This window comes from Mesoplodon mirus (genome assembly GCF_964341445.2).
Source record: "Mesoplodon mirus genome assembly, chromosome: X".
Lineage (NCBI taxonomy): Eukaryota > Metazoa > Chordata > Mammalia > Artiodactyla > Ziphiidae > Mesoplodon > Mesoplodon mirus.
This window is the reverse complement of record NC_138981.1, coordinates 86,439,678-86,452,886: the sequence shown is the minus strand read 5'-3', so window position 1 is coordinate 86,452,886 and position 13,209 is coordinate 86,439,678. Positions and strand designations below refer to the sequence as shown.

General features: G+C 41.4%; 1 protein-coding gene across 1 annotated transcript in view; it reads left to right on the top strand.

Annotated features, from left to right (window-relative positions):
* Positions 1 to 13,209, top strand: part of TRMT2B (tRNA methyltransferase 2 homolog B) — a gene marked incomplete at its 5' end in the record, with an annotated part of 37,367 nt that continues 24,158 nt past the window's right edge. The window contains 9 exon segments of the mRNA XM_082609286.1: positions 1 to 54; positions 1,572 to 1,591; positions 5,445 to 5,624; positions 6,325 to 6,379; positions 7,707 to 7,715; positions 7,719 to 7,841; positions 8,651 to 8,695; positions 8,699 to 8,754; positions 10,330 to 10,396. Of these exon segments, the coding sequence (XP_082465412.1) occupies positions 1 to 54; positions 1,572 to 1,591; positions 5,445 to 5,624; positions 6,325 to 6,379; positions 7,707 to 7,715; positions 7,719 to 7,841; positions 8,651 to 8,695; positions 8,699 to 8,754; positions 10,330 to 10,396 (609 nt within the window).

The following is a 13,209-nucleotide window of genomic DNA, read 5'->3' as shown; positions in this document are numbered from 1 at the left end:
ATGAGAAATGATAAAGGAGCAGAAGGGCATGGGAAGAAGAAAGGGGAAGAAGAGGTGAGGAAAGGAGTAGAGCTGGTTTTCTGAATAAGAGGGGATTAAGAGGAGAGAAAGGGAGAAGAGACCCAAAAGCACACTCTCTGGCCTGGTTTCACTTGCTAGCCCAGTGCAGGCCTAGAAACCTGAAGCAGTGGTTTGCACTCCAATTTTGCTCAAGAGCCATTAGAGCAGTTAGGAAGGCCACAATCTGAGTCAAGCACTTACCTGCTCAAGTCTTTAGAATGGGAAGCAAAGATCTCTCTTCTTTTCTTTTTTTTTAGTGGATTAAAATTTTTTTTCATTAGGGTATAGTTGATTATAATACTCTATTAGTTTCAGGTGTACAACATAGTGATTCAAAACACTTATAGATTATACTCCATTTAAAGTTATTATAAAATATTGGGCGTATTCCCTGTGTTGTACAATATAACCTTGTAGCTTATTTTATTTTACACATCGTATAAAGATCTTTTTTTAAAAAAAGGTATATATGCACATGTGTGTGTATATACACACAGTATATACAATTATTTTTGAATGATAATAGCTAACATTTATTGAGTGTGTGCTTGCTCTGTTCTAAGCACTTTGCATGCATTAACTTCTTTAATCTTTATCAAAACCCAGTGAGGTAGGTACAATTGTTACGGATATTTTTTCAGATGAGAAAAATGAGGCACTGAGCAATTAAGTAACTGGCCCAAATTCACACAGCTTATAAGTGGCAGATCTGTGCTTTGAACCTTGGTCAGGCTGACAATGTTTGCTGTTATGTGAGTTACTGGTCCTTGTTTAACTTACTGCTGTACTCAATAGGGTTAATGCATTGCCTTGCACATAATAGGCATATTATGCTTTGAATAAATAACTGAAATGTTGACTATAAAGTGCTTTCCATTTAAGCCCAATTACTATTAAGCATATAAATCTAGCGTCATAAAATGTAGATTCACTTTACTGTAAATTTTATTCTGTTAAAGTAACAGAATAAACTTTTTTTTTTTTTTACAGCACATACGTGTGCATCCTTCAGCGCTGTGATTTGAGGAAGCTACCCCGCTCTTCATCTCCCAATCTTCCAATTCATTATGGATCTGATGCCTGCAATTCTACCATTAGAAAACTATTCTTTTGGTTGTAGGCTACCCCTATAGAGGTAGCGCAGTTTACGCTACAGTAGTGCGAATTTCTAAGTGATTTAGGAGATTTATCCAGATCCACCAAAGGGAGGGTGAGGAGAGCAGGCAGGGGGCGGGGTCGCGCGGAGCGGTCACGGGGGTGGGGAAGGCGCCGGGCCTTAGCGCAAGGAGTGCTTCAGCAGATTTCTAGAGAAGCGCCCGGACAAAGTCGGGGGAAGGGCTCTCGAGACAAGCTGCACGGTGTCGGGCCAGCCAGCGCCCAGGGGGAGCCCAGTGTCCCGTCGCGTCTGTCCCGGGAGTAGAGGCGCTGGACGCACCAGGAAGTGACTCTTCCCAGCTGCTGCGATGCGGGCCCTTAGCTGATTTTGTGGTTAACCGCCTCCGGTTTGTAAGAAGATTTGTAGGTTACGAAGGTAAGAGGGGTACGTAGAGTGTCCGAAAACCCGATTTATTCCTTGCAGTAGAGAAAACTGCTTACTGCGCCAAGCTGCGCCCTGGGCGGGGAGTTGGGAAGGCAGGCGAGGTGGGGGAGGGGACGATCGGACGCTGGCTGCCTGTGGTTCCATCGAGCTCTGCGTCCGCCTGTGTTCTGACCTCCCCCTGCTTCCCCTTGCCGGCTCTTACGGCCCTGCAGCCCGCCCAAGTTCAGTGGTAGCCTTTCCTAGTGTCTCTTCCTCGTTACCCTTCTTACAAATACGGTGGGCAGAACTTGCCCAAAGAAGAGAGGGATGGAAGGGCTGGTGAAGGGGGTCTGGTGGGGGAAGGAAGGACCTGACTGCACGTGGGCTGCAGTCAGGACGTAGCAGTACCCATCTGTCCGTCTGGTTTAGTCAGGAACCATGTCTGGGGCCAGGCCAGCTGCAAGAAGGGTGAACGGAGAGTGTAAGCAGGATCCTTTTCCGTGGGTGAACATTTGCTCCAAGGAGATCCTTGACTCTGTGAGGATTAAACCTACTACGTAGTCTCTGCTTTGAACCTCTCTGAGTATTTCAGGCTGGTTAGCTATTCAGCCCTAGAGAGTTAGTATACCTTGCTCTCTGGCAGCTCTGGACCTTGGGTCTCTTTCTGATCAATTCCTGAGGCAGAAATAGAGCAGTTGTCACATTCTTTTTTTTTTTTAACCCAAGCATTTATTTAAAACAGGAAACACTATAAAAACAAAATATAACTCACTTTGACTGGTATTAGTGTACTGCCTTGAAAACTATATTTCACTTGAGAAATTACTAAGTATGATGAGAGGCTCTTTACCAGGAGAGATGTCTGGTTGGCACCCTGAAATAGTAGAATCCTATTGTAGACTATATCTGACCATTTGGAGAAATGTAGAAGGACAAGGGGTACAGGGTAAGTGGAGCACAGTCATAGTGGCAGTCACCAGGGAGAGGGCCCACACTCACAAAAAGTCTAAATATCATGGGATAGAGATAGCTGTACTCAAATTCCTCAGCTCCCCTGCCCCTCTGCCAACCCCCAGTGGGCCTGCAGTTTCCTTCTTCCTTCCCTGCCAGCTGGAGGGACAGGGCCCCTTTCCTGGAAGAGCACCACTCTCTCCCCCTGTAGTGTGGGCCTCCTCAGTGCCTCTCTCCATACCATTCTTTATTCTTTGTCTCCTGCCCCTTGGCTCATTCCTTTCTCTGGTTTTGCTTTTCCTTATATCAAATATACACATTTGTCTCACCTTGGAAAAAGGTCTACCACAAGTCACACATTTGGTAGCATTAACAGGTGGTCCTGAGAGGGCCTTAAGTTCACCACACTCCAGCAGGCACTGAGGTTAGGAGAGTTTGCATGTGTGTGTTGTTTTAAGTTTTCACGTAATTGTTCTTACGCTCACAGCACTCGCATGCATTATTATATCTCGCCAGGTTTACAGGTTGGACACATTGAGGCGCAAAGAAGTCAAGTGACACACCTCGAATCAGAGCCTGAGGCAGGGCAGTGACACATGTTGAACAGCTGCTGTTGGGATTAGAACATGGCCCCAGAGCCCATGTTCTTAATGACTTGTCCCTTCCTGGGAGCTGGGTGGAGTGTGTTATTGTTAACACCTGAACTCTAGGCCAGCTTAAATTTATTCTGTTAGAAATTTGAAATGCTCAGAATGCTTCCAAGCTATGACAGTTACTTTCTTTAGTACTTTGTAAACATACAAAATACTGTATGGGCTAAATATTACAGCACCCATGTCAGCATCCTCTAAATTATGTAGTGGTCATGCGTACTAATTTCACAGTAATAGAGGGAGCCATGGAAGAATCTTTTTAATTTTTAAAATTTATTTATTTATTTATTTATTTTTGGTTGCATTGAGTCCATGGAAGAATCTTTGTTAATAAACCTATTCCATACATTGGACTTGAAATGTATTTCATTATGAATTAAGGTACGACTTAACATTGGGATGAAATCCAAGGTAGAGGGCAAGGGCAAAAAGGTAATTTCATGGCAGATCAGTGAGGTGTCTGGCCAAGTCCATTCATGTGTCCTGGGTACTCAAAATAGTTAAACATCAATGATCAGGCACCATTAGGTAAATAGGCAACAACAGAGAGTCCTGTGCTGGAGGGAGAGGGGTTCCTTCCTCTTTCCAAAGTGAGACCCTTCACCTGTTCTAACTCTTCAGCTTTTAACTCATAGTTACTCCCACTATTCCTTCCCCTTGCTCCCTTCCTTTAATATTGCCACCCCCATTCAGTCCCATACTGTCTTTAAACATCATGACAGTTGTAATTAACATGTACTGAGTTTTCCCCAGGCACTGGACACTGCTCAGAGCTTTACAAACATCATGTCTCTTTAATCTGCTGAGTGCTTTTTTTTTAACATCTTTATTGGACTGTAATTGCTTCACAATGGTGTGTTAGTTTCTGCTTTATAACAAAGTGGATCAGCTATACATATACATATATCCCCATTTCTCCTCCCTCTTTCGTCTTCCTCCCACCCTCCCTATCCCACCCCTCTAGGTGATCACAAAGCACCGAGCTGATCTCTCTGTGTGTGCTATGCGGCTGCTTCCCACTAGCTATCTGTTATACATTTGGTAGTGTATATTATGTCCATGCCACTCTCTCACTTTGTCCCAGCTTACCCTTCCCCCTCCCCGTGGGCTCAAGTCCATTCTCTACATCTGTGTCTTTATTCCTATCCTGCCCCTAGCCTCTTCAGAACCATTTTTTTTTTAGATTCCATATATATGTGTTAGCATACAGTATTTGTCTTTCTCTTTCTGACTTACTTCACTCTGTATGACAGACTCTAGGTCCATCCACCTCACTACAAATAACTCAATTTCGTTTCTTTTTATGGCTTAGTAGTATTCCATTGTATATATGTGCCACATCTTCTTTATCCATTCATCTGTTGATGGACACTTAGGTTGCTTTGACATTCTGGCTATTGTAAATAGAGCTGCAGTGAACACTGTGGTACATGTCTCTTTTTGAATTATGGTTTTCTCAGGGTATATGCCCAGTAGTGGGATTGCTGGATCATATGGTAGTTCCATTTTTAGTTTTTTAAGGAACCTCCGTACTGTTCTCCATAGTGGCTGTATCAATTTACATTCCCACCAGCAGTGCAAGAGGGTTCCCTTTTCTCCACACCCACTCCAGCATTTATTGTTTGTAGATTTTTTGATGATGGCCATTCTGACTGGTGTGAGGTGATACCTCATTGTAGTTTTGATTTGCGTTTCTCTAAGGATTAGTGCTGTTGAGCATTCTTTCATGTGTTTGTTGGCAATCTGTATATCTTCTTTGGAGAAATGTCTGTTTAGGTCTTCTGCCCATTTTTGGATTGGGTTGTTTTTTTTTTTGATATTGAGCTGCATGAGCTGCTTGTATATTTTGGAGATTAATCCTCTATCATTTGCTTTGTTTGCAAATATTTTCTCCTATTCTGAGGGTTGTCTTTTCATCTTGTTTATGGTTTCCTTTGCTGTGCAAAAGCTTTTACGTTTCATTAGGTCGCATTTGTTTATTTTTGTTTTTTGTTTTTTATTTCCATTTTTCTAGGAGGTGGGTCAAAAAGGATCTTGCTGTGATTTATGTCATAGAGTGTTCTGCCTATGTTTTCCTCTAAGAGTTTTAGTGTCTGGCCTTACATTTAAGTCTTTAATCCATTTTGAGTTTATTTTTGTGTATGGTGTTAGGGAGTGTTCTAATTTCATTCTTTTTCATGTAGCTGTCCAGTTTTCCCAGCACCGTGCTAAGTGCTTTTTATTATCCCTTATTTAACTCTTGCAACCACTCTATAAGGTAGATGCTATTATTATTTGCTCCCCTGGTGTGCCAGAAAACCTCCAGGTTGGTCACAACTCTTTCTGGGCTCAGCATGTAAGGGAAACTTCACCTACATGATAGCCAAGAAGTGTCAAAGAAGACAGAAAAGTCAGAAGAAACCAAGACATCTTGGACCACTAGATGATTCCTGGCAGGAAAGGTAAGGCCATGGGTGATATCCCTTCCCCTTAACAAATCTGAATCTCTGGGCCTACTGAAATTCTGTATGCCTGACGTACAGTGTGGCATTTGCAGGGATTCAGGGGGGCACCTCAGGTAGGATACCCAGGGCAAACTTAAGACATCTAAGGAATGTTGGTGGAAATGCTTTGTGATTGCAGAAAATGTTCTCCTTGCCTTTATGTGTGTTTTTGGCAGAAAGAGAATATTAAACTGGGACCTTGTGTCTCAAAAGGTCCAGGACAGGTATACTGAAAACCAGGGACTTAGAGATGAGATGAATTAGAAATGAGTAGTCCCACCGCAGCCATGCAAACACAAATATACCTCATTTTATGCAACAACTGTATTTTCTAAATCAAATTATATTTTAAAAGTGTTAGGGAGGTGAGCTATTTAAAGGAACCCAACAGTGAAGCCTTTTTGTAATATGATTAATTACCTCCTGATAAATCTGGATTTTTCTTATATTAGGTTTGCCCATCTGTTCGGCTTTGTTAAGTAGACAGCACCAAAATGGGCTCTTCTCCCAGAGTCCATCTCCCCAGGGGCCTGAGAGTTAGGTCTTCTGAATGATAAGTAAAATGCCAGAGCAAATGGTGACAGGAAGTACTTATGCGTAGTAGGTGCTCAGTACATATTTAGATAATGAATGAGGTGTCTGGATTATTTTATTCAAGGCTGGCTGATGTTGTGACGCCACTCTGGAGGCTGAGCCATGAAGAACAGCTCAAGGTAGGTACCCAGCTTAAGTCTTCACTTCTCCACATTCTATCAGGTGCTAGACTTGTAGGAAGCTTGGCTGGACAGGTCTACCCAGATGCCCCAACGTGTCCTTAAACTCAATATGCTAATGAGTCTGAAATTTTCACTTTAGGCCAGTCATGTCTTCCAAACTCTAGAGCCTTATATCTGAATGCCTGTTTCCTTTCTTCCTTGCTTTTTTTGGGGGTTATTCTTAAAGCTCTGTGTGTGTGAGTAGCAAGTGCTCTTGCTGCTTCATATATAGCTGCACTTTCCAACACGGTAGCCACTAGCTACATGTGGCTATTTAAATTTAAATACGGTCAATTCTCCTCTAATGCTTGTTTTGAAAATGAAAATTTGTTCCAACAGATTGATGTATTAGGGAACAATTTGAACAAAATGCAGATTTCATGTTTGCTTAGGAGTGATTTTGTCCACAAGAAACATGAGATGAAAGGGGATCCGTACCCGGCCAAACTGAGCTGGGTAAGAATTTATAAAATGAACACCCACACACACCTCACACATCTCCCAGCTCCCTCAGATCACTGAGTGTGGTATGAGCCACACCCATTCACATCTGCTGTGAGAACTTTCTGTTCCACCCCCATAACCCTCCTTTCACCACCTCATGATAACTCGTAAGTAGACAGCCACTTCCACAAGCAAGTTTCAGGTCTTTGTCAGGGTAATTATTGTAGTGTTTATACATTGCTTAACCATTTAACATGGGCAAAACTTTGCTATGTTTATTAATTTCCTACCTTTTTTGTGTGTGTTACTGATAAATTTTTGGAATGTGTGTGCCCAACCCCATTTTCCCATGAGCCCTGTGATTTCTTTTGAGTAATTTTGCGTAGTATGCTTTAGGAATGCTTGTGTAACGTGATAGCAGAGCCGACTGTTAATTAAAATGAAATAAAATTTAAAATTCATTTCCTCAGTCACATGAGTCACATTTCAAGTGCTCAGTAGCCACCTGTAGCTAGTGTAGGCTGCCATATTACATAGAACATAACACCAATAGAGAACATTTCCATTATCACAGCAAGTTCTACTGGACAGCACTAACATATAGCTGGAATGTTCAGTCTGAAAGGTCAGTTGAAATGGTGAGCTTACACAAGAGCTCACTTGACCTTTTCCCAGTACCTCATTAGGTCTGTTGCTTGCTGTTCCATCATTCTGAGTTCCTTATCTGCTGAGACCATGACCCAAGAATCCGTGAGACAACCTTCTCTTATCCTGTTTGTTTTCTATTCTTTGAGGTGATACTGCAGAAGTCTTTTGTTTCACTGCTTATCTTCTTTTGCAGGTGAAATTCTAAGCTCAGAAGAAAATTTTACAGAGACTAGAATCTTACCTACAAATGCTCAATGGAGTCAGTGTGACAACAGCTGCACCCAGATCTGAGGGGCTCTGTTACTTTCTCCATCCTATTATACCTTCTGTAAACCCCTACTTCCCTATCCTTTATCTACCAAGTCTCCTTAATAGCTAATACTATCAGCCAATACTTAACCAGGCATTTGCTGGGGACCAGGCCCTATGCTAAGTGAGAAACATGTATCATTGTCTTGTTTACTATTTACAGTCACACTGAGGGATAGACAGTGTCATTTTACAGATGAATACTTGAGGCTCAGAGAGATTAAGTGATTCCACCAAGGACACACATCTAGAAAGTGCCAGAGCTAAGGTTTACACTCACGTTGATCTGATGCGGAGCCCACTCTCCCAACCAGCATGCTACTGCCTCCTTAGAAAGATTCCAGACTTTGGAAAACTTCTAATGAGGCCGCAGAAAGGCAGAATTTAATCTGTGGCAGAGGTTGGCAAACTGTGGCCCTGAGGCCAAATCTGCTCTGCTGCTCGACTTTGTAAATAAAGTTTTATTGGAACACAGCTGAGCTCACTTGTTTATGGATTGTCTATGGCTACTTTTGCACTACAGTGGCAGAGTTGAATAGTTGTGACAGGGACCATATGGCCTGCAAAGCCTAAAATGATTTACTGTCTGGCCGTTTACTGAAAAAGTTTTCTGACTCCTGCTTTACGGCAAGATTGGAACTCCTTTCTCCTATGGAGTGTCTATGGAGTAGTTTGATCTTCTCAGTCATGGAATTTCACCTATGCCATACCTTCCAAGCAAGCATCATTTATTTTTTCTCATCCAGAGAACATTCTTTCATTCTTTGTATTGTCCTCCTTGGTTTTATTTGACCTGTTGTCCCTCTCCTGTCCTTCTGCCTTCTCCAGCCTGTCATCAATGGCTACCGAAATAAGTCCACCTTCTCTGTGAACTGAGGTCCAGATGGCAATCCAAAGACTGTGGGGTACTACCTGGGAACTTGGAGAGGTCAGTCAAAGGCTGTGACTAGTAGAAATAACAAACCAAAAACTGAGAGGAAAGGGGAGGGTGCAGAGAACAGTGTCTGTTGGAGTGGAGAGGAGTGGGAAATATGGTGGCTTTAAAGGAGAAAGTTGAATTGGAAACCTTTGATGCAGAGCGTGATCAGAAGATTAATTGGAGATGTGATACACACACACACACACGCACACACACACACACAGTGGAATATTACTCAGCTATGAAAAATGAAATAATGCCATTTGCAGCAATGTGGACCTAGAGATTATCATATTAAGTGAGGTAAGCCAGACAGAGAAAAACAAATATCATATCGTTTATATGTGGAATCAAAAAAAGTGATACAAATGAACTTACTTGCAAACCAGAAATAGACCCACAGGCATAGAAAACAAACTTATGGTTACCAAAGGGGAAAGTGGGGGAGGGATAAATTAGGAGTTTGGGATTAACATATACACACTACTATATATAAAATAGATGACCAACAAGGGCCTACTGTATAGTACAGGGAACTATACTCAATATTTTGTAATAACCTATAAAGGAAAAGAATCTAAAAAAGAATATATATATATATGTATATATATACATATAAAACTGAATCACTGTGCTGTACACCTGAAAGTAACACAACATTGTAAATCAACTATACTTCAATTTAAAAAAAGCATTAAAAAATAAGGTTAATTGGGGATACTTTTTGGTGAGTAGTCATTGTATTATAGTGCTAGGAATCAACCTCCCCGCTCCCCCAGCTTTCTTCCTCTAAAAGCCATATGCCTGAGACCTATGCACTTCATAAATTTTGATGCTGCTGCTGCTGCTCTCTCATTATCATCATTGTTGTCAACATCGTCATCATCATCATCGTTATCATTTTATGTTACTTTCTGTACTGGGAGCAGTCTCCTGCTTATTGGAGACATGCCCTTTCTATTTCACATCCCCATATCCCTGAAAATTAAGAGCTTTCTGTGATAAATCTGCCTTAAAAGAACTGGTAGGGGAGGTGAGTGCTGGTGAGAGAAATCACAGTGGCATATTTCTGAGACTTAATTCCAGTATCCATTCCCAGATTCCATTCCTGGACTTACCATTTTCAATAAATCCACTTGAAACACCATCATTTTATATTGGTCACAGTGTTTAATATCCATATGCCTTAAACTACTGTTCATTAGGGTAGGCACTTGGGTTTCTTTTTTTCCCCTGTGTGCTGAATTAAATGAGTATATGACGTCAGTGTTCTGTTATTCACTAACAGAAAAACAAAACCCATTATATTTTACTTCCCTCTTAAAATCTGAACATTATCATATCGCACATTTGTGGCATGAGAGAAAATATTGCGGACTAGCTCCATTAAGAATAAGCTTTTTAATGGCCGGACCAGGAAACAGGTTTTCTCTGAAAAATGGCCTTGAGCATGAAATAGGTACTTTGCTTCTTCGTATTTGCATATGCCTCTTTGGATTAGGGGATTTGAGTTGCTAGACATTTTATTCTAAATAATCTTTTAGGAAGAAAACCATGTAATTCAAATTCTTTTTCCTTCCATAGACAGGAACATAGTCTGTGTACTGTCTAACCATCTGAGAAACATCCCCAAGAAACACAGTCAAGTGGCACAGGTAGTAAGGAGCAAAGGCTGGTTGAAGATGACCCCAGGCATTGTAGTCTATAACAGCAGCATGCCTGACATTTTAATAATAGAGCTCTTCTAGTGCTACAGGGGAAGAGGGGTTCTGTTCTGAAAGTGTACTTCTTAATGGTGGAGAGAACATTGCTAGTGTTTCATTTCAGAGAGGGTGGAGAGGAGGAGAGAGAACTGCATCCATTATTGCAAATGCCAAGCATCCAAGGAATTTAATACAAGGGAAATTTAGGACAGAGAGATACTGATTAGGGCAGGATAGAAAATGGCGGGTGTCTGTATTTGGAAGGCTAGTGTTTTCAGCAGAACAAGGTTGAAACATATGAGAGATATGGGAGTGGGCGTAAGGCATCTACATCATTAGATTGGCCTCTGAGACATTTTAGTATCCCTCTATTTCATGCACCCACTATTTATTGAGTACCTACTATGTGTCAGGCACTGGACTAGGTCCTGGGGATCCAGTGGTGACTCAAACAAACATGGTGCCTGCCCTCCTGGAACTTAAAAAGGCAAAAGAAACAGGACTTCCAACTGACATACTTGTTCCCTGTTTATACTTACAGCACCCATCCTCCTAATGATTCAGCTGTCTGACACTTGGGTGGTGCCTTCTCATAGGACACATCTTGACCTCAAAGATTTCCTGGCTAGAACACAGCTCCCATCATAGGATCATTCTCCAGAAATCTTCCTACATGACCCTTGTCAGCTTCTTCTCCTATTGTCTTCAGTGACTATTCCAAACTCTTACCTCTCCTCGAATTTCCTATCCCATCACCTTTACCCTTGCTCTTGACAGATGGCTGTGCCTGGTTCTTCACTGGAAAATTAAGACCAACAGATGAGAATTCCCTTAGCTGCTTCCCCTACCATCTACCAATTTCCCTGAAATCTTACCCCTCCTTTCCCTCCTATCTCAGTGAAATGCTGTTAGTCTTCTACCTGTCCAAGGCTATTCTTCTTCCCTGAAACACTATCTTGGACTCATCTCCTCTCTCCCCAGTTCCCTTATTCCTTTTTTACATTCCCTCTTTCTCCCGTTTCTTTACCTATTTTTCTCCATCTCTATCGGCTCTTTTCTTTCAGTTCATAAACATATTCAATAAAAAAAATCTGATGGTTCTTGCTTCTGCCCCCAACAATTCCTAGAAATTAATCTTGCCAAAGTCATCAGTGAGCTCCGTTTTGCCAAATTAAATGGAAACTTTCTGCCCCTAACTTACTCAACTTTTCTCTGCCTTTGGTACCACTTATTATTCTTATTTTCCTCCTTGGGAACACTGTCTTTGTTTGGTTTCTGTGATACCATTCTCTGATGGTTTTCCTCCTATTTCACTGGCCACTTCTTAGTCATTCTCATGGGATCTTTTTCTCCCTTTCTTTCCCACGGTAAGTGTTGGTGTCCTCCAGGACTCTGTGCTTGGCCTTCTTTTTGAATATATTCATGGGAGATTGAACACCACTGTAGCTGATGATTGGGATGACCACCTGTAAACTGACAACTCCTAAACTTATATTTGCATACCAGCTCCATCTTGAGCTTCAGGAGGTGGGGTTCCAAAGGCTGCTGAACATCCTCGCCTAGTTTTCCTGTAGAGCTCTTCAAATCAGCATTGGCCCAGATCCAGATTTCTCAACCTTCACACTATTAACATTTTGGGTTGGATGATTATTTATTGTGTGGGGCTATTAGGTGCACTGGAGGATGTTTAGCAGCATCCGTGGCCTCTGCCCCTAGAGGCCGTGAGTTGTGACAACCAAAAATGCCTCCAGATATCTCTTGTGGGGCACAATCGTCTCCTGTTGAGAACCATTGCCCTGAACTAAATTTACCCTCTTCCCTTTCCAAATGTGCCCTTTTTTTCTCACCTTAGTAAATGGTAGCAACATGTACTAGAAACATATGTCCTCTTAGACTCCTCTGTCTTAATCCTACCACTTCCTCCTCAGCCACATATAATAAATCTCCACGTCCTTTCAGTTTTCTTTTCTTTTTTTTTTGTTTTCTTATTTATTTCGTTCAGTTTTCCCTTCTAAAAATACTTTGACTCTACCCTTTTCTTTCTATTTCCACCACCATCATCACCACTCCAGTCCAACCAACCGGTCTCACTGATATTTAGCATCTGTATTGTTATGACTGTAGATATTCACTCCTGAGCCAAGTAGATGTACTAAGATTTTGTTTCCTTTATTGTACTTGTTTTTTTTTCTTTCATTTTATGTTGTGGAAAACTACAAACGTATAAAAGTATAGATGGTATAACAAACCCCATGTACCCATTACCCAGCTTCAGTAACTATCAACACATGGCCCATCTTGCTTTCACTATACTCTCACCCACCTTCCACCAGCCCCTTTGGATTTGTTTGAGGCAAATTCCAGACATTATATCATATAAGATATAAATACCACAGCATGAGTTTTAACAGAAAGGACTTAATTTTTTAACATAGTTTCATACCATTGTCACACCTTCAAATAAACATTTATCCCATAATATCATCAACTACCTAGTAAATGTTCAGATTTGGCACTGTTTTATCTCATAAAAAGCTTAATTGATATAGTTGGCTTGTTCAAATCAGGATTCAAACAAGGTATATACATTGCATTTGATTAACATGTCTCTTTAGCCTCTTAATTTGTAAGTACCCCTCCCTATTAATTTTTTTGTCCCTGCAATTTACTTTTTGAACAAACTGGTTTGTTTTCCTCTGGAGATTCTCCCATTCTGGATTTTGCTGATCGAATCCCCTTGATATCATTGAATGTTCTTTCTCTAT